General features: G+C 40.6%; 1 protein-coding gene and 1 long non-coding RNA gene across 3 annotated transcripts in view; one reads left to right on the top strand and one right to left on the bottom strand.

The window, feature by feature from the left end:
• Positions 1-3,024, bottom strand: part of PDK1 (pyruvate dehydrogenase kinase 1) — a 34,233-nt gene extending 31,209 nt beyond the window's left edge. Inside the window, exons 1-2 of one of the 2 annotated variants that reach the window (XM_045480210.1) lie at positions 2,668-3,024; positions 670-811 (exon numbers count right to left, since the gene is read on the bottom strand). In XM_045480210.1, the coding sequence (XP_045336166.1) occupies positions 670-811; positions 2,668-2,869 (344 nt within the window). In that variant the 5' untranslated portion in view covers positions 2,870-3,024. The remainder of the gene's footprint in view (positions 1-669; positions 812-2,667) is intronic. The other variant, XM_045480211.1, reaches the window with a different exon arrangement.
• Positions 3,025-3,149: 125 nt separating this feature from the next.
• Positions 3,150-22,445, top strand: LOC123599083. Its single transcript, XR_006712961.1, has 3 exons — positions 3,150-3,771; positions 8,476-8,477; positions 22,432-22,445. It is a non-coding gene; the product is annotated as an uncharacterized LOC123599083 (long non-coding RNA).
• The last annotated feature ends 2,611 nt before the right edge of the window (positions 22,446-25,056 follow it).

Genomic DNA, 25,056 nt, shown 5'->3' with positions numbered 1-25,056 from the left:
CCCAGGCGCCCCGACAGCATAGTTTCTTATATGATTCCACTAATTTGTAATTACTTTAAAATGGGAGAATAAAGATTTTAACTTTTGTGTTTGACAAAGATATACTACAGTAAAATAAATTCAGTTTATTCAAAAATATATACACACTTTAATACATTTTATCATTCTGACTAGAGCATGGTATAGTAGAAAGAAACAAAACTGGGCTTGAATCCTACCTCCACTATGAATGGTACTACCTTTGGCAAAAGGCCAGTAGGTGCTTCAATTTCCTCATCTGTAAATGATGATAATAATGCCTAGTGGGCAGAGTTGTCAAAGGGATTAAAGGTAATGCCTGTAAATCCCTAGCCATCAACAAATGGTAGACATATATTTTTTGTAGATATTTTTTATTATAACGTAACATCCCTACAGATTTAATATCAGAAATCTTAAATTTAGTGTGTGTATTTCTGTGCAGTTCTGATTGGTTGGTTGTTTGTTTTCTCGAAGTCAAGGAGTGGTAGAGTCCAGGATTCAGGGGACAAGCCCAGACACACCCAAAAAGAGGTGGAGGAATGCTCTTACTACCGTAAGAATCCACTGAAGAGTAAAAGAGTATTTGCTTTCACCTTGAGTAAAGTCCGTAAGTCCATTGAAATTGCAAACACAAGATGGGAATCTTACCAGCTTTGTACTAACTGAACTGATGGAGTCCTGAGAAGATTATCTGGAAGTAGACTTATTTCCTTCATTATATTTGCCAATCTAACAGGCAGCTCTTGCCGCAGAAACATAAATGAGGTCTTTTCACAAGCATTCATGGATCCTAAAACGAAACAAGATGGGAACAGCAGTAAGTAGAGCCCATAAGGCAGTAGAAGCCAAGAGGCAGGGAGAAACACAGAGGGAGTTACTTGGCAATGTCAGAGTGGTAGTAGCATCACCTTCATGACAGGGAATGACGACGAAAGGGATGAGATAACCCAGTCAGCAGGGTTGTGAGGCATCCTAAATGACCTAAGTCGTGACATTCCGATCGCTTTGTAGAGCAGTGAAGATACTCTCCCCTCTCCATCACTTGCATCCTTCCTGTGATTATCTTAGCACCAAGGTAACCCGAGCAAGTCTGAACAAGGTGCAGAGTCTAATTAACAGCAGGACCTGCCAAAGCCCATTAACTGGATGCTATTATTTAGAAAATCTGTTTCCTAACTCCAGGTTTGTAAGAAATGAATACCTGTCCAATATAAACAGAGAAATTTGGTCATGTGCGTGGGAACCACGATAAGCAAAGAGCTGATGTACAGGAGGGATTTCAGGCAACAGAAAGCAAAAAATACCAATACCTGTTCAGCAACCATCTTCAAGCTCCCCCTCCCCTCACCCCCACCCCCAGGTCTTATTCAATAGTCTGATTCCTGGTAAGCATCCTGCTCTTCCTCCACTCCTGTACCAAGCTACTAAGCAGAACAGTTGTAGAATGTCCTTTGACAAGCAGTTCTATTGAAAGTTAAACTAAAAAATCATGTTATTTCAGCAATGCATTTTGAACTCACGAATGTCATCTTGCTGTTTTAGAAAGGCAGCCTTAGCCAAAACTAGACTGTTCCTAGCAGTAATTACCGAATTAAAGGAAAACACTTTCTTGTGAAAGTTTAATGGCATACTGTGAACAAGGCCAAATTCACCCCTTAATCACACTACAGTCATTTTAAAGTAACAACAAAGAAAACCGAGGGCTTTGCGCCAAAAAGAGTTCGCCTCTGTACACCACAATTTTAAGATAAAGCTGCCAGCTAAGCTGGTATCTTTTGAGCCCACCAGAGATCCATTACTGACTTAACAGTACTCACAATGCAGAAGATAACTTTTTCTACTGAAGTGTTATGACTTGATTCGAGTTTATTAGTTTTCCCTTTCCCCTCCACGCCTCCATATGAGAAGTCAAAGTTGTAAGTCTAACTTTGCAATTTCTCTGCAATCTGTTGCATCCTTTCTAGAGAAAACCAGGAAGGGCCCACCGGAAGACGAGGAAAGTGGACAGTCGCCTCTACAGGGTGAAATGTGGCAATCCCCACGTCTAGTGCTCACGCACTTTACGTGTGCTCAACACTTACTTGCTGATGATGAAATGAATGCGCTGTTGGTGGAAACACTATTAAGCAAGTGGCAAGGAAAACATTCTATGAAACAATTGGGCCAGTTATAACCTGCTTCCCCTATCATCGCGCCAATTTTATGCAATCATCGTCTACAAAACTGAGCATTTATCATCACTGTGCAGAATCCGAACACGACTGCCGGGAGTGTGCAGCACACTTGCCTCCAGCCGGAGCTCTACCGTTCGGAAGGCGCCTGGCAGAGAGCGCGGCTCCGCACGTGCGCTGAAAGGCGGGAGGTCATTCCGCCCGCGGCCCTCCAGGTTTGTTTTTCAACAATACACAATAAAAAGGCACACGCCCCCGGTTATTTATCCCGCCCGCCAGCGCGTGCACCTGAGCTTGGGGATCAGTCCGCAAGGGAGGAAGGAAACACCTACAGCGTTGGGGGAGGAGACGTTAAGAAGGAGGGGTGCGCCAGAGGTGAGAGGGGGCCAGCGAGGGCCGGGCCCGTCCCGGGTCAGGGGCCGCATTTCCCCGAGCAGGGCCGCGCACAAAGGCCCTAGGCCCGGGCCGCACTCACCGAAGTCCAGGAACTGCTTCATAGAGAGCGGGGACGGCGAGAAGCGCGCGTAGAAGTCCACCTGGCCCGGAACGCCGCTTTCGGGCGCCGGCCCGGAGGCCGAGTCCGAGGTGAAGCTGCGGCTGGCGCCGGGGCTGGCCGCGCGCAGCCCGGAGCCCGGGCCGGCCGAGGCGGCTCCGCGAAGCAGCCGCGCCAGCCTCATGCCGAGCCCCGCCGGAGGAGCCGGAGCTGGGGTAGCCAGGTCGCCGCTCAGCGCCTCGGCCGGGCGGTACGTGAGGGACGTGGCGACCCTCGGGGGCGGGGAGCGGCTGTCACCGCCGCGGCCACCGCCCCCCTCGCCGGAGCCCGGCCCCCTGCGCCGCGGGGCGGGACCCAGAGAGGGAGGCGGGGAGAGAGGCGGGAGCGGGAGTGGGGTCCGCCCCCGTGCTAAAGTCCAGCCTCCGTGCGCCGGGGCGGTGCCGGCGAGCGGTGGGGCGGGGAGGGCGTGCGCAGGTCTGCCGGCGGGAAGCCGTGGGTGCGGGAGGAGCTTAGGCTTCTTCAGTCCCCGGCCCGCCCTGCAGCGAGGAAGCCCGTAGGTGGCCGTGGCGCCCGGGCCCCTAAGGCGCCCTCGCTTACTGGTGCGCCCCCTTCCCACGCTCTCTCGGAGCACACCCCACCTTCCTGCTATCTGTGCCTCCCCAGCCTCAGCCAAAAGGCTGAAGGACTGGGCCGCGCTTCGCTTCCCACACCTGTGTGCTGGCTGTCCGAGCGCTTTCCAGAAACTCTCCTCTGTGATGCAAACCCCACATTTTACAGGTGAAGGAGCCAAGACCCAGAGAGCTTCAGGATCTGACCCTTGCCAAGCAGTAGTACAAAAATACGAATGAACAAGGGGGAATGTGGCCCTAAATGTTGTCAGCGACTGCAGACCCAGAAGATGATTGGCAACCCAACTTCCAGTCTTAGGTGACAAGTCTTCGGGCATGGTCAGCAAAGTACTTAAAGGGTCCCTCTCCTTGACTGACTGACTTTAACTGTCTTCTCAGCCTCACAGTTTGGCTGCTCCATCCTTTCCTCTTCTGCTCCGTCTTCCTCGACTTAGACGATGGGGCACCTCTGGATATGGTAAGTTGAAAACGCATTTAATACGGTTAACTTATTCAGCGTCGTAACCTAGCCTAGTGGACCTTGAATGTGCTCAGAACACTTCCATTAGCCTACAGTTGGGCAAAATCCTCTAACACAAAGCCAATTTTATAAGAACATGCACTTTATTGAATACTGTACTGAAAGTGAAAAACAGGATGGTTGTAAGTACATCGGTTGTTTACCCTGGTGATTATGTGGCAGACTTGGAGTTGGAGCTGCTGATACACAGCATCACGAAAGAATATTGTACCGCGTTGCATCTTGCTTGGGAAAACATCAACATGCAAGGTATAATTTCCACTGAGTGGATATTGCTTTTGCTGCATTGTAAAGTAGAAAAATCATAAGTTGAACTGTTGAAAGTCAGGAACTGCCTATAGTGAATATAAGACTAGACAATTTCTTATATTGGTTAATGCCGTAGAGCTACAAAAGTTGCAATCTGTGCTGAAAATCACCACTGCTGTCCCTCCTCTCCACTGCTACTTCCCCCTATATCCATCCCCAGTACTTCGGTATGTCTTAGATGAAACAAAATTACTTTTTCCTGGGTAGTTTATCAATAAAATATGTATGCATGTATAGCTCCAGCAATCACTGGGATAGAAACTCCAAAATCTTAAAGGTTATGCATAGTATTATTCAGCTCCTTCAACCACTGTTGGCAACTCTGCTGCTTTCCACCTGAGCACGTGGAGGGATTCAGCTGAACATTGACTTGTGTGGAAGTACAAAGGCCCAGCAAGACTCTTGAGATTTGTTTTAGCAACTTTGTTCTCCCAGAAACTAACTCAGATGTTTATTAAAATATTTTTTTTTCTGCAAATTATCTTCACCACCAAACTTCCACTCAATATCCAGAGAGTGATTCTATGAAAACACATTAAAAATGGTATCAACATTTTACTTTTTGGTCAAAGGCTTACTGTCCAGAAGCTGGAGAGAACATTAGAGTTTTTCAGGGATCTATTAACCCGACGATTGGTAAAAATATCTTAGGGGAAGCAGTTTTAGGGAAGGAAAAAAATGTCCTTCCCTGCCAGGTTTTTCCAGCTGGTTTAGGAATTAAATTGACATGAGACAGATTAACAGGAGAAAAACCCAATTCATTAGGCGCATATGGAGACCCAATAATGAAATCAAGATCCAAAGAAATGACCAAGACTCGCAGTTTTTATACATTTTAGACAAAAAGACAATAAATTTGTGAGGAATTAACAGGATAAAGAAAATAGATGTTGGAGAGTTTTAATTAGGAATTCTAAGAATTTGGGCTGAGGTTGTAGATTAGTAAAAAGTAACAAGGTTTGCCTGGGTGGCTCAGTTGGTTAAACTTCTGATTCTTGATATTGGCTCAGGTCGTAATTTCACAGTTAGTGAGTTTGAGCCCCACATTAGGCTCTGCCCTGGCAGTGGGGAACCTGCTTGGGATTTTCTCTCTCCCTCTCTATCTGCCCCTCCACCCTGTCTAAATAAACTTAAAATAAAAGTGACAAGGTTTGTTTCTACAACTTTCTCAGCTTTAAAATCTCTATCTCTGGTGATAAGGTTGTCTTTTTTACTTCTTAGTACAGGGAAGGTAACTTTCATAAGGAAGGTTTATTTCCTGCCTAGGGGGTGGTGGGGGTGGGGGACAGAGGAAGGTCTGTGTCCTTACACTGGCTATTTCCCAAGTAGCCTCATGTAACCATTGGTTACTTAGTAACATGTTGTGCTTAGTAACATGTTGTTTAGCCTCCATGTGTTTGTGCTTTTTCCAAGTAGCTTCAATTCAAAATAACCAATATGCCATGTGGCACATTTTGGGGGCAGCCTGCCCTGGGCCTCTCCAGTTCCCTCTGAAACTTCCCTGGGAGTTTCAATATGAAAAGCTGAGCTGGTGACTGTGGAGAGAGAAACTGAGCTAGTGAGCGGTAGGAGATCTGCAAAGAGAAAAAAGCATGTAGATTAGAATGAGGAAAAAAACAGAAGAACAAATCAGAATGCATTTCCCCACACCCCATTAAGCCCGCCTCCCAACTCCAGAAATAGATCCGTCCAGTAAATATTACTGTTTCATTTATCTGATGACAAATATTAATCCTTTATTATGACAGATTTAAGTTAGGTATTATTTGTCCCCTTTGGCTTACACGGAAGCAACATTTTTCACCAGGGAGTTCCTCCTTGCTGAGCTGCCGGTGTATGTAGGGCATGACGATTTTGCAGTACCAAAGAGGCTAAGCTGTTAACTTCTGACGGGAGTGTTTTCAAAGTTTGCATAGTGGTATTGAACTATTCCACTACAGAGAGAGATTTAGGATTGCCTTTTCTAATTCATAATCTCCAAGATTTGGGAATAAAAACCCTTAAAGCTGAAAAGAAGGTGGACTTGAGATACGCAAGCAGAATTTCTATGATTTTTTTGAGAGGCGTGTTTGTGTGACATAATTTTATGAACAAAGGAACCCAAGTTTATAATTTGGCATGTAAGGTGGAGTATTTAGTGACAGAAGGAGGCAGGTCTGAACCCACATTGTCCTGAAAACTTAGGTGGGAACCCTTTATGTACTTTGTTGCTACATAAGATAAAAAGGGGTTATGATTGGGGCACCTGGATGGCTCAGTCAGTTCAGCATCAGACTCTTGATTTCCGCTCAGGTCAACACTCAGGGTTTATAGGATTAAGCCCCGCTTCTGGCTCCATGGTGACAGTTTGGGTGGGGCCTGCTTGGCATTCTCTCTCTCCCTCTCTCTCTGCCCCTTCCCTGCTTGTGTTCTTTCTCTCTCTCAAAATAAATAAATAAACTTAAAAATAAAAAAGAGGGGTATGATTTACAGACAAGGTTAGGTTGAAACCTGTAATTTTTTTTTTTTTTTTTTTTTTTTTTTTTTAAGAAATAGAAAGCTAATGAGTGCAAGCAGGGGAGAGGGGCCGGAGGAGAAGGAGACAGAATTTTAAGCAGGCTCCACACTCAGTGCAGAGCCTGACCCGGAACTTGATCCCATGACCCTGGGATCATGACCTAAGCCCAAATCAAGAGTGGGACACTCAACCCACCCAGGCACCCTTGAAACCTGTAGTTTCTTTTTTTAATGTTTATTTATTTTTGAGAGGGGGAGGGGCAGAGAGAGAGGGAGACACAGAATCTGAAGCAGGCTCCAGGTTCTAAGCTGTCAGCGCAGAGCCCGATGCGAGGCTTGAACCCATGAACCATGAGATCATGACCTGAGCTGAAGTCGGATGCTCAACCCACTGAGCCACCCAGGCACCCTGAAACCTGTAATTTTTAAAGTCTGGAGTATTCCATGACCTTTGCCATTGATAATGTTAATATCCATACATCTCTATTTTTCCTGTCAGTCTATGAGAGCAGAACAGGTTGTGAAATAGTGATGTAGGAGGTCTATAGTTTGGTTCTGGCAGCTATAAAGCTTACTGCTGTCATCGAGCCAAAGAAATCTGCAATTCTGATCCACCCAAATATAGTGTGTGGTATTGGGCAATCTAACAAGAGGGGCAGCTGGTATGTAAACCCGTTTGGTGATTTGGCAAACTTTTATGCTAGAGTTATTTTTAATCTCCTTGCCAAGTTTAAAAATGCCATTTTCCAAAAAAAAAAAAAAAAAAAAAAAAGAAAGAAAGAAAAGAAAAAATGCCATTTTCAGCATCAAACACAGAGTTTGGTTGTAATACTAGCTTGGTATGTCATCCAGGAGAAGTCCAGTGGCAGGTCTGTTTTCAATGTAACAGGAAAAATCTTCAGCTATTGTTTTCACCCTGACAAGGGATAGTCTTTGAGTTTCTGTAGAGATTTTCTGCGGCCCACGTAACTCACCAGGGAAAAAGGCAGAGTAACTTTCTTCTGATCATGGATATCACACCTTATTATTTACCTGTCTCCCTTGCTCAGTCCATCAGATGTTTACATTAGCAGGAACAAAGACCAGTTTGGGCTTTTTTTTTTTTTTTAATGTTTTATTTTGAGAGAGACAGAGTATGTGAGCAGGGGAGGGGCAGAGAGAGAGGGAGAGAGAGAGAATTCCAAGCAGGCTCTGCACTGGTAGTGCAGAGCCCTATGCAGGGCTCCATCTCATGAACCCTGAGATCATGACCTGAGCCAAGATCAGGAGTCCGAAGCTTAACCAACTGAGCCACTCAGGCGCCCCGACCAAACACTGTTTTAAAAGAGATCAATCCATGTGTCCTATATGGAGTATTCTGGATTTTAATAAAGACCAAGTTTGGTTCTTCTGGCCATTGAAGTCAGTTTCTTGACACATCTTTTCTAAGGTTCTTTTTAGATCTAGATTTTTATGTTCCATTTGCTCTGATGATTGAGGTTAATAGGGGATGTGAAATTTTAATGAGTGTCCCAGAGTTTTTGCAAGCAGGCGGTTTATCTCTGCTGTAAAATGAGTTCCTTCATCTAACTCAGTCCATGAAGGAATGTCAAATGAGGAATAATCTCAGTTACTCATTTCTTTACCACTGTTGTGGCATGAGCACATCAGTGTAGCATACAGTCTACACAGTCAGGTAGCATTCAGACCCTTCACTAAATAGGCAGATAATAGCCAAATAGGGAGAATAGCTCAAGGCAGGGGGTGAGTCTATAAAATCCATTTAAAATGCCATAAAGGGCATTGTGGGCCTAAGAGGACTTCTTAGGGGCATGCTGATTTGGTAAGATGTATGAGTAGTACTCTGGGAGATAATTTGGTCAGAAATTTTACAGATGCCACGGCAGAACCAATTGTTTTTTTTAGTTCCTTAATTAATCTGTTTGCACAGGTTAACTTTAAAAATAAGCTGCCAGTTGTTTTATCAGCACAAATGGGTTTATGTGGGAATAGCAGGGAATTGCAGTTTGGGACAAGCAGTTTGTGGCAAAACCATAGGCAAGTCTGCAGAACAAGAAGAGGGGTGCTCTTTTATAGAGGGAAGGGGGGAAGTTGGGAAGGCTGTTATAAACGAAAAGCCCGTTAGAGTAAACTGGGAGTTTGAAGTATATAGTGGCTTTTCATTGGCTGATTTGTGACTGTCTCTTGATAGCTGAGCTGCTACCAAGGAAAGTGGCAGACTTCCTGTTGGTTCTGTAATTGAAAATGAGTGGTAGAGTGTAAGAACTCCCCCAGCCAAACCTCCCAACTTCCTTTTAGTGAGGTTTCCCTTCATTGACTCTCACACACTTGTGTCCCATTTGGTGGGAGATAAGTGCTAGCCGAAAGGTTATAAGAAAAGGGGCTACAAGGAGTCCATTTGACCCAATACATATAATCCATCTGATAATTATTTCCACCCTTTTGTATGTAATTGTCTTTTAAAATTGGAGGGCATTTGTATGATAATTAATAATATGAGTCAGGGATAAAGGTAGGGTTAAAAACTGGGTGGATTGAGGATGGGGAAGTGGTATGTTTTGGGCTGCATATTTAGCAGCTCTGTTAGCCCTATGGTTTCCTAAAGATACACTATCAGTTTCCTTAGTATGAACTCAGCAGTGAATAATCGTAATTTTAGAAGGGAGGTGAATAGCTCATAATAGGTCAGCAATTATGAGCCCATTAGCAATGGGAGTATCCACCAAAGTTAAGAATCCATGAAATTTCCAGATTATGCCAACAGCATGACAGATTACAAAATCCGTGTAAATAGTAGCAGTTTTCCCCTTCCACCAGTATATAAGCTCTATCTAGTAAGAGCTAGGAGTTCAGCCACTTGGGCTATTTTACTGTAAGCAAAAAATATGCTTCCAAGTGTTTTATGGGGGAAAATTATGGCACAACCAATGATTATGTTTCCCTGGAAATTTTGTTTACAGGAGCCATCACAAAACAGAAGTAAGTCTGGATTATCTAGAGGGATGTCTGAGAGACACTCTTGTGGTTTTGAGATCATACTTACAGTTGTAAGGCAATCGTGGGGAATAGAGTGGGGCTCTCCATTATCAGAGAGGTTAGTAAGGTAACTGGATTTAAAGTTCTTCAGTGATGTAAGTTAATGGGTTAGTCAAGAGAGCTTAATCATTCATAAGTGGTCTATCATTGGGTAGAGAGATGCTGTGACTTAAGAACTTGTAAGAGAGCAAACACAGCATGGGGAACTCATAGGTGAATGGGGAAGCCTAATGTAAGAGTAGGGGGTTTGCCCATCAAGGTGGAAGCTGTAGCCATTGCATGTAAGCATGGAGGCATACCTGATGCCACAGGGTCTAATTGGCGTGAGAAATATGCTGTTGGCCATTCAGGAGAGGCAAAAGGTTGTCCAAGAGTGCCTGCAGCAAAGCCATTGTTTTCATGGCTGTATGAATGGAAAGGTGTGTCAAAATTAGGTATGTCAGAAGTGTGGACAGGGCTGATTTTATGGCTTCAAAAGAGGTTAATGCCTCTGAAAGCCAGAAAATGGGCTCTGGGGTGATATCTGAGACAAGAGCATACAAAGGTTTAACAAAAACTGCAAAATTAGGAATCTGTTGGTGGCAGTAGCCCTCTGCCCCTAAAAATTCATTTAACTGTTTTGGGGAGAGGGCTGGGCAAAATGACTCAAGGCATTTTGGAATATATATATTTTTTATGTTTTTATTTTATATTTCAGGGAGAGAGAGAGAGAGAGAGAGACAGAGCATGAGCAGGGGAGGGGCAGAGAGAAGGAGACAGAATCTGAAGCAGGCTCCAGGCTCCCAGCCGTCTGCACAGAGTCTGATGCAGGGCTTGAACTCACAAGCAGTGAGATAATGACCTGAGCCTAAGTCAGACGCTTCACCTACTGAGCAACCCAGATGCCCCATGGAGTGAGCTTTTGAATGCCCTGACGTATCGCATATACTGAAGAGATAACAGTTGCATGTACCCACTGATATTTAGATTTAAAGGTTTTATGGCCTTGTTCAGCTATTGCCTTTAAGAGAATGAAGAAGTTATAAGAGCTCCCGACTTAGTTTAATTACAGAGTAAAAGGTCATCAACATACTGCACTAGTGTGGAAGCTTGGGTAGAGGTTATGGGGTCTAGGGTGGCTTTAAGGACTTGGGGAAATATTGAGGAAGACTCGTAGTAGCCTTATGGTATGTGAGTCCATGGCAATTGTCTCCCTTTAAATGGAAATGCAAAAAGAAATTGTGAGTCTGGGTGGGATTGAAAAGAAAGCTGAGGAAGGGTCAGTTGCTGTAACCCAGGTTGCATCAGCAGGAATCCAGCTAAGAATAATAGCTGAATTTGGATTTGGGACTCTAGGGTGCCAAGGAATTACAGAAGAGTTTCTGTGCCTTAGGTCCTGTACAAATCAATAAATTTGGTTTCCCTCTGAGTCAAACTTGCCTTCTTTCTTTATGGCAAGATTGGGTTGTTGTGTAGGGTAAGGTAGTAAAGACAAGAATGTCTTGTTTTAAGAGAGGGTCTGTTACAAGGTTAATTCTTTGTTCTGATTTCTGGAGAGATGGTTTGAGCTACTGATTGAAATGGTTTATTCCTTTTCCAAGAAATGCACACAGGTTCTGCACTTCATAATATTTCAACTTCATTTGCATGTGTAGCCCAAAGGCAAATTGGACGCCTTTTTAAAAAATATTTATTTATTTATTTATTTATTTACTTACTTACTTACTTATAGAAAGCTGAAAAAGGTAAAATCAAGGCTTTGAAAGTAGTTATAAAATGAACATGTCATTATCACATTGTATACTTAAAAAATATTTTTTTAACATTTATTTATTTTTGAGAGAGAGAGATAGAGCATGAGTGGGCGAGGGGCAGAGAGAGAGGTAGACAGAATCCAAAGCAGGCTTCAGGCTCTGAGGTGTCAGCACAGAGCCTGACGTGGGCCCCGAACCCGTGAATCATGAGATCATGACCTGAGTTGAAGTCAGACGCTCAGCTGAGCCACCCAGGCACCCCATGTATACTTCAAATCTTACAATTTTGTCAGTTTTACTTCAGTAAAGCTAAAAAATAATAATAATAAAATGAACATGCCAAAAATTTAATTAAGACATTAATTAAATGAGGCAACCAGAAAAGATGTTACAACCAGTTCAAAGGAGAACTCAAAAAAAAAAGGAAAACAGAAGTGAATTTGCAAAGGGCATCAAAATTGGCTTTTTTCCTTTTAGGAATCAGAAACCCTCCATCTGACAATTTATTTTCATGGATATAGGCAAGCATAATTTTGCATTATCACTTATTCTACAATTTGCAGAGTTAGAAATAGCTCCAAGAGAATGATGAATCAGAATCAGACCCTTTAGAAAGTTATGCTCTAAGCAATGCTTTATATTCCACTGGGGCATGATATTTTCTTATATACATTTGCCTTCTCGAACAAAATTTGAACAAAAATTCAACTGAGTAAAATTAAAATTTTTTTCTATTATTGAAGTATAGTTATATGTTATATTAGTTTCAGGTATGCAACATAGCAAATCAGCAGTTCCATACTTACGCAATGCTCGCCACAATGAGTGTAGTTACAATATGTCACCATACAATGTTATTACAGTATCATCGACTATATTCCCTATGCTGTACTTTCATCTCAGTGACTTATTTGTTTTATACCCAGAAGTTTGTACCTCTCAATCCTCTTTGCCTATTTTGTCCATCCTGCAACCCACGCCCCCCCATCTGGTAATCAAGAGTTTGTTCTCTGTATTTATGAGTAGTTTCTCTTCTGTTTTTGTTTGCGTATTTTTTTTTTTTTTATATTCCACATATAAGTGAAATCATACGGTATTTGTCTTTCTCTATCCTATTTCACTTAGCATTATGCCATCTAGGTCCATCGATGTCACAAAGGCAAGATCTCATTCTCTTTATGGCTGAATAATATTCCATTATATATGTATACCATATTTTCTTTATCTAATCATCTATTGATGGACACTTGAGCTGCTTCCATATCTTGGCTATCGTAAATAATGTTACAGTAAGCATAGAGATGCATACATATATCTTTCCGAATTCGTGTTTTTCTTTGAGTAAATATTCAGTAGTGAAATTACTGAATCATATGGTATTTATATTTTAAATTTTTTGAGGCATCTCCATTCTGTTTCCACAGTAGTTGCACCAATATACCCACCAACAGTGTGTGAGGGTTCTCTATATTCCATATCCTCACCAAGACTTGTTATTGCTTGTCTTTTGATACTAGCTATTCTGACTGGTCTGAGGTGATACCTTGTGGTTTGATTTGCATTTCCCTGATGATTCGTCATATTGAGCATCTTTTTATGTATCTACTGATCATCTGTATATTTTCTTTGGAAAAATATCTGTTCAGGTCTTCTGCCTATGTTTTAAATTGGATTATTTGTATTTTTGGTGTTGAATTGTGTAAGTTCTTTATATATTTTGGATATTAACCCCTTATTAGATATGTCATTTGCAGATATCTTATCCCATTCAGTAGGTTGCCTTTCATTTTGTTGATTTTTTTTTTTTTTTTTTTTTTTTTTTACTTATAAAACCTTTTAATTTTGTTGTAGTCCCAGTAGTTTAATTTTGCTTTTTGTTTCTTTTGGCTAAGAAGACATAGCCATAAATATGTTGCTAAGGCTGATGTCTGGGAGATTACTGCCTATTTTGTCCTCGGGGCTTTATGGTTCCAGGTCACACATTTAGGTCTTTAATTCATTTTAAGTTTATGTTTATGTGTTCTGGGAAAGTAGTCCAGTTTTATTCTTTTGCACATACCTGTCCAGTTCTTCCAACACCTCTTATTGAAGAGACTGTCTTTTCCCCACTGTATATTCTTGTCACCTTTGTCATAGATTAATTGGCCATATAAGCATGGGTTTATATTTGGGCTCCCCATCCTGTTCTGTTGATCTGTGGGTCTGTTTTTGTGCCAGCACTATACTGTTTTGATTACTATAGCTTTGTAGGATAGCTTGAAATTTGGGATTGTGATACCTCCAGTGTTGTTCTTTCTCAAGATTGCTTCGGCTATTTGGGATCTTTAGAGTTCCATAAAAATTTGTTCTAGTTTTGTGAAAAATATTATTGGTATTTTGATAGGAATTGTCCTGAATCTGTAGATTGCTTCAATATATGGACATTTTTACAATATTAATTCTTCTAGTCCATGAGCATGTTATATCTTTCCATCTGTTTGTTATCTTCAATTTCTTTCATCAGTGTCTTATAGTTTTCAGAGTATAGATAGTTCATCAATCCTTTGTTAAATTTATCCCTAGGTATTTTATTTTTTTTGGTGCAATTGTAAATGGGACTGTTTTGTTAATTTCTTTTTTTCCTACTTCATTATTACTGTATAGGAATGCAACAGATTTCCATATATTAATTTTGTATCCTGAAACTTTATTGAATTCATTTATTAAGTTTAATATTTTTTTGGTGGAGTCTTTAGGGGTATATAGTATGTCATCTGCAAATAGTGACAGTTTCACTTCTTCCTTACCAATTTGGATACCTTTTATTTCTTTTTCTTGTTTGATTGCTATGGTTAAAACTTCCAGTACTATGTTGAATAAAAGTAGTGAAAATGGATATCCTGTCTTGTTCCTCATATTAGGGGAAAAGCTTTCAATTTTCACCATTGTGTAAAATGTTAGCATTGGCTTGGTCCTATATGGTGTTTATTATTTTGAGGTATGTTTTTTCTGTGTCCACTTTGTTAAGAGCTTTTTTTATGAATGTTGTATTTTGTCAAATGCTTTTGGTGCATTTATTGAGGTGATCATATGGCTTTTATCCTTCGTTTTTGAACGTGATATATATTATGTTGATCGATTTGCGGATATTGAATCATCTTTTCATCCTTGGAATAAATCCCACCTGATTGTGGCGAATGGTCCTTTTGATGTATTGTTGAATTTGGTTTGCTAGAATTTTGTTGAGGATCTTTTGCACCTGTGTTCATCAAAGATATTTGTCTGTAGTTTTCTTCTTTTTTAGTGTCTTTGGTTCTGTATCAGAGTAATGCCGGCCTCTTGGAATGAATTTGGAAATTTTCCTTTCTCTTCTATTTTTTGAAATAATTTGAGAAGAATTGGTATTAATTTTTCTTTAAATATTTGATAAAATTCACCTGTGAAACCATCTGATCCAGGGCTATTGTTTGTTGGGAGTTTTTTGATTATTGATTCAACTTTGTTACTAGTAATCAGTCTGTTCAGATTTTCTACTTTTTCCTGATTCAGTCCTGGAAGATTATGTTTCTAGGAATTTATCCATTTCTTCTAAGTTGCCCAATTTGTTGTCATATAATTTTTTTTTTTGCTAGTCTCTTAGAATGTTTTGTATTCCTGTGATGTCAGTTGTTATTTCTGTTCTTCTGTTTCTTTTTCTGTTAAAAAAAAATTTTTTTTAATGTTTACTCATTCTTTGAGAGAGAGAGCATGAGCAGGGGAGGGGCAGAGAGAGGGAGACACAGAATCTGAAGCAGGCTCCAGGCTCTGAGCTGTCAGTACAGAGCCTGATGTGGTGCTTGAAATCATGACCCATGAGATCACCACCTGAGCCAAAGTCAGATGCTTAACGGACTGAGCCACCCAGGGGCCCCATCTGTTCTTCTGTTTCTGATTTAATTTACTTAGGTCCTCTACCTTTTTTCCTTGTGAGCCTGGCTAAAGGTTTATCAATTTTGTTTATCTTTTGAAAGATCCAGTTCTTGGTTTCATTGATTTTTTTTTTTTTTAATTTTTTTTTCAATGTTTATTTATTTTTGGGACAGAGAGAGACAGAGCATGAACGGGGGAGGGGCAGAGAGAGAGGGAGACACAGAATCGGAAACAGGCTCCAGGCTCTGAGCCATCAGCCCAGAGCCTGATGCGGGGCTCGAACTCACGGACCGCGAGATCGTGACCTGGCTGAAGTCGGACGCTTAACCGACTGCGCCACCCAGGCGCCCCATCATTGATTTTTTTTTAATGTTTTTTAATTTTATTTATTTTTGAAAGAGTGTGAGTGGGCGGGGGGGGGGGGTGTGTGGCAGAGAGAGGGAAACAAAGGATCCAAAGTGTGCTCTGCACTGACAGCCGTGTGCCCAATGTGGGCCTTAAACTCACGAACCATAATATTATGACCTGAGCCAAAGTCAGGCACTCAACTGACTGAGCCACGCAGACACCCCTCATTAATATTTTCTATTGTTTTTTAATCTCTATTTCATTCATTTCTGCTCTAATCTTTGTTATTTTCTTCCTCCTACTAACTTTGGGCTTTGTTCTTCTTTTTCTACTTCCTTCAAGTGGAAAGTTGGATTGTTTGAGATTTTTCTGGTTTCTTGAGGGAGGCCTGTAGTGCTATAAACCTCCCTTTTAGAACTGCTCTTACTATGTCCCTAAGATTTTGGACCATTGTGTTTCCATTTTCATTTGTCTACATGTATTTTTTTAATTTCTTCTTTGATTTCTTCATTGAACCATTGGTTACTTAGTAACATGTTGTTTAGCCTCCATGTGTTTGTGCTTTTTCCAGTTAAAAAAAATTTTTTTTAATGTTTATTTATTTTTGAGAAACAGAGACAGAGCACAAGCAGGGGAGGGACAGAGAGGGAGACACAGAATTGGAAGCAGGCTCCAGGCTCTGAGCTGTCAGCACAGAGCCTGACACGGAGCTCGAACCTATGAACCATGAGATCATGACCTGAGCTGAAGTCAGAGGCTTAACCAACTGAGCCACCCAAGCACCCCTTTCCAGTTTTCTTTTAAATTGATTTCTAGTTTCATACCATCATGGTTGGAAAAGATGCTTGATATGATTTTGGTGTTCTTAAAGTGACAAGCTTTTTTTTTTCCCCCAAATGTTTTATATTTGAGAGAGAGAGAGAGAGAGAGCATGTGAGCAGAGAGGGGCAAAGAGAGAGGGAGACAGATGATCCAAAGTGGGCTCTGTGCTGACAGCAGACAGCCTGATGCAGGGCTCAAACTCATGAACTGCAAGATCATGACCTGAGCTAAAGTCGGATGCTTCACCGTCTGAGCCACCAGGTGCCTGATTTCGGTGTTTGTAAATGTTTTGAGGCTTGTTTCAAGGTCTAACATGTGATCTCTCCTGGACAATGTTCCTTGGGCACTTGAACGTGTATTCTGATGTTTGGGGATGAATTGTTCTGTATCTATCTGTTAAGTCCATTTGGTCTAATGTGTCATTTAAAGCCACTATTTTCTTACTGATTTTTTTGGTTGGATGATCTATCCATTGATGTAAGTGGGATGCTCAAGTCTCCTACTATTATTGTATTATCCCTTTATGTCAGTTGCTAATTGCTTCATGTATTTAGATGCTTCTGTGTTGGGTACATAGATATTTACAATTGTTATATTCTCTTGATGGATTCCTTTATCATTATGTAATGCCTTTGTCTCTCTGTACAGTCTTCATTTTAAAGTCTATTTTGTCTGTTATAAGTATTGCTCTCCAGATTTCCTTTTTACTTACATTTGAATAAAATATCTTTTTATGTCCCTTCACTTTCAGTCTGTATATGTCTTTAGGTCTGAAGTGAGTCTCTTTTAGGCAGCAAATAGATGGGTCTTGTTTTTTAATCCAGTCACCTATGTCTTTTGATTAGGACATTTAGATAATTTATATTTAAAGTAATTATTGATGATGGGGAGCCTGAGTGGCTCAGTCAGTTAAGCATCTGGTTCTTGACTTAAGTCATAATCTCACAGTTCGTGGGTTCACGCTCCAGGTTGGGCGCTGTGCTGGAAGTGCAGAGCCTGCTTAGGATTCTGTCTCTCCTTCTCTCTCTGGCCTTCTGTTGCTCATGTGCTCTGTCTCTCTCTCTGTCAAGATAGATAGATAGATAGATAGATAGATAGATAGATACAAACAAAATAAAGTAATTCTTGATGTACTTATTGCCATTTAGTTAATGGCTTTCTGGTTGTTTTTGGAGTTTCATTTTTTTCTCTTCTTGGCTCTCTTCCCTTGTGATTGATGACTTTATTTTTTCATTTATTTATTTATTTTTAATATGAAATTTATTGTCAAATTGGTTTCCATACAACACCCAGTGCTCATTCCAACAGGTGCCCTCCTCAATACCCATCACCCACCCTCTCCTCCCTCCCACCCCCCATCAACCCTCAGTTTTCAGTTTTTAAAAGTCTCTTATGGTTTGGCTCCCTCCCTCTCTAACTTTTTTTTTCCTCCTTCCCCTTCCCCATGGTCTTCTGTTAAGTTTCTCAGGATCCACAAAAGAGTGAAACCATATGGTATCTGTCTTTCTCTGTATGACTTATTTCACATGGCATAACACTCTCCAGTTCCATTCACGTTGCTACAAAAGGCCGTATTTCATTCTCTTTTCATTGCCAAGTCGTATTCCATTGTGTATATAAACCACAATTTCTTTATCCATTCGTCAGTTGATGGACATTTAGGCTCTTTCCATAATTTGGCTATTGTTGAGAGTGCTGCTATAAACATTGGGGTACAAGTGTCCCTGTGCATCAGCACTCCTGTATCCCTTGGGTAAATTCCTAGCAGTGCTATTGCTGGGTCATAGGGTAGATCTTTTTTTAATTTTTTGGGGAACCTCCACACTGTTTTCCAGAGTGGCTGCACCAGTTTGCATTCCCACCAACAGTGCAAGAGGGTTCCCATTTCTCCACATCCTCTCCAATATCTGTAGTCTCCTGATTTGTTCATTTTGGCCACTCTGACTGGCTTGAGGTGATATCTTAGTGTGGTTTTGATTTGTATTTCCCTGATGAGGAGCAACATTGAGCATCTTTTCATGTGCCTGTTGACCATCTGGATGTCTTCTTTAGAGAAGTGTCTATTCATGTCTTCTGCCCATTTCTTCACTGGATTATTTGTTTTTCGGGTGTGGAGTTTGGTGAGTTCTTTATAGATTTTGGATACTAGCCCTTTGTCTGATATGTCATTTGCAAATATCTTTTCCCATTCCGTCTGTTGCCTTTTAGTTTTGTTGATTGTTTCCTTTGAAGAAGCTTTTTATCTTCATGAGGTCCCAATAGTTCATTTTTGCTTTTAATTCCCTTGCCTTTGGAGATGTGTCAAGTAAGAAATTACTGCAGCTGAGGTCAGAGAGATTTTTTCCTGCTTTGTCCACTAGGGTTTTGATGGTTTCCTGTCTCACATTCAGGTCCTTTATCCATTTTGAGTTTATTTTTGTGAGTGGTGTAAGAAAGTGGTCTAGTTTCATTCTTCTGCATGATGCTGTCTGACTTTATTTATTTTTATGCTTTGGTTCTTTCTCTTTAATTTTTGTGTGTCTATGATAGGTTTTTGGTTTGTGGTTCCCATATGTTCATATATAACATCCTAAATATATAGCAGTCTATATTAAGTTGATGGTCACTTAAGTTTGAACACATTCTAGCATTACATTTTTCCAACCTTCTCCATGTTTTATGTACATGATGTCATATTGTACATCTTTTTTTTGTGATTCCTGTAACATTTTTTAGATATAATCAATTTTACTACTTTCGTTTCAGCCTTTACAGTAGCTGTATTAATGATCGATCTACTACTCTTATTGTATGTTTGCTTTTACTCTTATTGTATGTTTGCTTTTTTCTTTCATGTTTTTCCTTTCATATTTTTCTTTTCCACTTAAAGAAGTCCCTTTCATATTTCTTGTAATGCCAGTTTAGTTTATTAGTGATGACCTTTTAACTTTTGTCTGGGAAACTCTTTATCTCTCCTTTAATTCTGAGTGATAATTTTATTGGTAGAGTGTTCTTGGTTGTAGGATTTTTTTTCCCCGTTTAGCACTTTGAATATATCATGCCACACCTTTCTGGTCTATGTTTCTGCTGAAAAATTAGCTGATAGCCATATGGGAGATCCCTTATACATTACTTGTTGTTTTTCTCTTGCTATTTTAAGATTCTCTTATATCTTTAATCTTTGACATTTTAATTATTATTTGTCTTGGTATGAACCTCCTGGAATTCATCTTGTTTGGGGCTGTCTCTGCTTCCACCTAGATGTCTGTTTCCTTCCCTAAGTTAGGGAAGTTTTCAGCTATTATTTTTTCAAATAAGTTTTCTGCCACCCCCACCCCCACCTCTTCTTCTGGTATTTCTGTAATGCAAAGTTTGTATACCTGATTTATCCCAGAAATTCCTTAACCTATCCTCATTTTTTTAATTCTTTTTTTTTTTTTTTTTTTTTTTTTTTTTTCTGTTCAGCTTGGGTACTTTCCATTATCCTGTTTTTCAGATCGCTAATTCATTCTTCTGCATCCCCTCATCTGCTGTTGATTCCCTCTAGGTATTTTTTTTTTCACTTCAGTTATTGTATTCTTCAATTCTGATTGGTTCATTCTTATATTTTCTGTCTCTTTGTTGAAATTCTAACACAGTTCATCCACTCTTCACTCCAGAAAGCATCTTTATGGTCATTATTTTGAACTCTTTATCAGGTAGATTGCATGTCTCTGTTTTGTTTAGTTCTTTTTCTGAAGTCTTGTCTTATTCTTTTATTTGGAACATATTCCTCTATTTTGTTTGACTTTCTGTGTTTGTTTCAATGAATTAGACAAATAGCTAGTTCCCTTAGCTTTGAAAGGAACTTTCCCTACCAGAATGTGCCTGGTAGCTTTGGTTTTCTGTTGGAGCTGAAGTAGGTGTGGGCCAGGGGCACCCTGGAAGGATAGTTGAAGCTGAAGTCAGCACAGTACAGGAGGGTCCCAGGGTGTCGCATGCAGGAGACTACCTAACGAGATAGCAGGAGCTGAAGCAGGTGCAGGCCAAGTGATCCTGGGCCACTCCCTGTGTGGAGTGGAGGCCACTCCCTCTAGCAGCAGACCTGGAGTTGATGCAGTGTAGGCTGGGAGGTCTCAAGGTGCTCCATGCAGGAGGGCTATGGCAGGACAGTTGGAGGTAAAGTGGGTGCAGGCTGGGGGTCCTGGGTGTTCCACACAAGGGGCTGTTCCACACATTGTCAGGGGCTAAAGCAGGTGTGGCCCTGGTGTGCCCTGGTGCGCTTTCTGCCTATGTTGCCTTGGTGACATGGCTGGAGTTATAGTCCTCACTGTTCCTCGGTGTCCCTCTGTGCATCACACCGGGGCCACTTTGGGGGGATGGCTGGAGCTTTGGTAAAATGGCTGGAGCTTAGGTGGGCAGTGATTGGGGAACACTGATTTCATGGTGTTGCTGGGCGAACTGGGGCCTCAACTCAGCCTGTCCCAGAGATGTTGCTAAAGGTTCTTGGTCTTGTCACAAGAAAAAATTCAAGAACAAACATGAGACAGCAAATGAGCAACACAAATGGGGAAGTTTGTTAAAGTGGGTGAGCTTAAGAGAGAGAGAACTTCACATCCTGGGGGTTGGATTTCTATCTTTTATTGACAGTTGTTAACTAGGGGGTGGAATATTCATTACTAAGGGCAGGGGTTTCTTGGAAGCAAGGTTTCGTGCCTTTTCTTGCTTATTTGGGCAGGGGTTTCCTGTATGGCATCTACCATCTTGGGCCTGCCTGGTTTGATCTGGCTTCTTGTGGAGTGCTGCCAGGATGGGCCTCTGATTTCCCAATGGCTGGCCAAGACTTCTTCTTTCCTGTTGGAACCTAACTGCCTACTTTAACATTCCCCCATCAAGGACTCTGGGCCCTAATACCTTTTAAGAGAAAATTGGGTGATGGTCTATCTTCTGTAACTACCTCATGCTGGTATGGGATGTTGACCCTGCCTGAGGTCTCCAGAATTCCTTGCTATCTAAATTGTAGGAAACCTGGATGGGCAGTAGGGAATAGAAGGAAGTTGTGGCTTGGTGTAGTGGGTGTTGGTAGCCATTTGTTTCTGGATTCCTTTCAGGGTAGTTGTGGACCACCATCTGGAGATTCACCTGGCTGAGTCAAGAGGAAATAAATTTTGTTAGTAATTTAGGATACGAGGTCTATACATCAGAATAAGTGTGGTTATTAAGGGTCCAAGAAGAGGGTATAACCATGAAAGGCCTGGAAACTAGGAGAATAAGGAATCCCACCAGGAAGAGGAGGTAGGGGTGGATTTATGGAGAAACGTGGTCTGGTTAGCTACTGCCCTGGTGACCTGTAGGCTTCTTTAACTTCTCCAGATGAATTGATTCATACACAGCACAGTGTGTTAGTCATTGTGAAGACTTGCAGATTTTTGTAAGAATGTAGTCAAGGGCATCTTGTAGCCAAGTGACTTGTTGCCTGATTTTATGTATATGGATTCTTACTTCCCAGGACTAATACAGGTAGGTGCTGTGTTAGCCATCACATATACACTCTGCCTTATTTAGCAAGCAGTCGGGTAATACATAAGAGGCATTTCTATGGAAACAAAAGGAAAACAGTTAGTGAGTGGAGCAACTTACAAACCCAGTGTCTGAGTCCTGAGTGTTGCCAGTGAGAAGAAGATTTCTAGATGTCAGGCTCTAAGCATCCTGAAATGGAGTGGGAGCAGGGAGTGGCAGTCTGATGGGTCCTTTTGGATTATAGTTTAAATGTTTCTGGTGATACTTTTGAGTGGCCCATAGAGCAATAGGCACTGTTGACTATCTATATGTGAGTTTTGTGGCAACTTCTCTGAAGTTTTCATCGAGTTATCCAGCTTCAGTTTGCAGGGCTGTAGGAAAAAGAGCAGTTTTAGTTTTTAATGATTTTAAGTCAATAGAATGGGAGAAAATTGGAAATCTTAGTTTAGAGAGTCATAATCAGATGTTCAAGGACATCAGAATTTAGAATCCAACCCAGTTTTATAGGCAAACAGCAAAAACTAAAGGACAATCAGAACTAGTATCTAACATTGACAAAGATGTGTTATTAAAACATAATTTTTCTCTAAAGCCACCCTATTTTCCATCAAAGATAGCCAAATCAAGACTAGTTTGTTTGTGAAATAAGTCCAGTTTTAATAAACTTGGCCTAATTATTTCAATAAACTCAGTAAGAATAATGATTGACCATATAAGTTTTATTTTAATCTGCTTTGCTGGAACTTTTATAAGGAATTTCAGATTGAGCCTTTAACAGCCTCTCAAGGCCAGAAGCCAAGCCAAAGACTTGCCATCAGATTTGCCTGCAATACCTATAGATTTGGGTGAATTCTTCCTCTCAAGGTCCCCCAAATATCCTGAGGTTTCCTGTACCTGCGAGGAAGTGACATTCTTTACTCACCTGGTAAAGCTGCTGGGAACCCTGTAATGAACAGTTAACATTTCCAAGGGGACTCTGTTGGCTCCATGAAGTCAACCTTAGGTCCTTAAAGCTATCTGGTCGTATGAGTCTATGCATGTTTTTGTCAAATATGACATTCCAGTCAAGGCCTTGGTAATATAACCAATGTTTCCAATGGTGTCTTGTTGCAAGGAGAACAGATTCTCACTGAAGTTATGCAAATAATTATAACTGCCATGAAAGAATACTCATAGAGAGTTGCTGAATCCTCGAGGGAGAAAAGATAAATGTCTCAATTTGTACACAAAGGAATACTTTATCATATTTGTATAAGTCACAGGTAAGAGAAAACTTCCTTAAATCTGGAAGAGCAAACATTATAGAACCAGCAATGTTTGAAATAAGAGTCATAAAAACTATAGTCATCTTCCTCAGTTCATTTAGTCCAATGTTATTAATTTTTATTGTTTGAAGACAGTATCCCCAGTAGTTCCAGGGATTCTTTTTTTTTTTATTTATTTTTTTTAACGTTTATTTATTTTTGAGACAGAGAGACAGAGCATGAACGGGGGAGGGTCAGAGAGAGGGAGACACAGAATCCAAAACAGGCTCCAGGCTCTGAGCCGTCAGCACAGAGCCCGACGCGGGGCTCGAACTCACAGATCGCGAGATCATGACCTGAGCCGAAGTCGGCCGCTTAACCAACTGAGCCACCCAGGCGCCCCAGTTCCAGGGATTCTTACCCAGTTAAGTTTTATGATCTTAAACATATCAAAAACCTATGTTTGTTAGAAAATTCTTTTTATGAATCTCCTTGAACATGAAACACATTTCTCAAGAGCATAAGGACAATAACTATAAATAAAAGTGGCCATGGTTAAAAATCTGATGAGTTCATTATAATAAAGTTGACAAGGAAATCTGGTTGTTTCTATGATATATAACATTTCAATAATTAGAATGTCAAATGATGACCTTGTACCAGAACATATTAAAACTTTAGGAATTTCATATAATTTCTAAAACAGTTCTAGCCTTTACCTATACAATATAACCTAGAAAGGTCTTTCATTGTTTGTTTGAAGGTGCTTCCCATGTAACTTAAACATACCAAACAAATGAGACTAAATAAAAGTAAGAAAGACTTCCATTTAGAATTTGAATCTTGGGAATTTTGTCAAAAACCTCAGAAAGTTTTAAAGCACATACCTAAATAGGATTACAGATTATTACACAACTTAATATTTAATTATTTAACCAAGGTGGTAATAAGAGATTCTACAGAAGTTTATATAAGTGCTAGTCAAACTTAGCTCCTTAAACATTGAGAAGTTTCAGTTTTCCTAAGTAATCAAAGACCTGGTAAAGATAAAACATAGACACTTTGGTTTTCTGGGAAGATAAAGGAAAAAGAAAAAACTTTGTTTACAATTTCTATCAGGAGCACACCAATTGAATTTCAATCTTATACCAGTGTACTTCTATTTATTTATTTTTTTAATGTTTGTTTATTTTTGAGAGAGAGTACAAGCGGGGGAGGGGTAGAGAGAGATTGGGAGACACAGAATCTGAAGCAGGCTTCAGGCTCTGAGCTGTCAGCACAGAGCCTGACGCAAGGCTCAAACTCATGAACTGCAAGATCATGACCTGAGGCGAAGTCAGATGCTTAACTGACTGAGCCACCCAGGTGCCCCTACCAGTGTACTTTTAATTCATTCATTTCAGTCTTAGTTCTAACTACATATAAAATTCTTTTCCAAAGCTTTCCCTTCACAAACCTTCTGCAACTTTGTTTTTCATTGAAATTTTGTCCTAAGCCTTCTCTGAATAACCAGTCTCATTTTAGGACAAAATTATTTCCTTTTGCCTTGATAAAAATGTATTCCTTTTTTTCATACCTTTTAGCATATCTCCTACCTTCCTACATGCTTTCTTTGTCATTTCTATCAGTCATAATTACATTTAGCAGAATGTAAATAGAACTTTTAGAAACTTAGAAACCTTAGACCCCGGTGAAAATTAAGTAGTAAGCAATTGTCAACTGTTAAACCAGAATTCTTTAGATCTAAAATTTATGAGGACATTTTATAATTTTTAGAAACATGTTTTTTTCTTTTCATAGTACAACTTGCAATAAAACATAAAGCACATTTACCATTAGACTCAGTATCCTCAGTTTCATGTAATAAC

This window comes from Leopardus geoffroyi, chromosome C1 (assembly GCF_018350155.1).
Source record: "Leopardus geoffroyi isolate Oge1 chromosome C1, O.geoffroyi_Oge1_pat1.0, whole genome shotgun sequence".
Lineage (NCBI taxonomy): Eukaryota > Metazoa > Chordata > Mammalia > Carnivora > Felidae > Leopardus > Leopardus geoffroyi.
The sequence above is the reverse complement of the archived record's forward strand: the minus strand, read 5'-3'. Positions and strand labels throughout refer to the sequence as shown.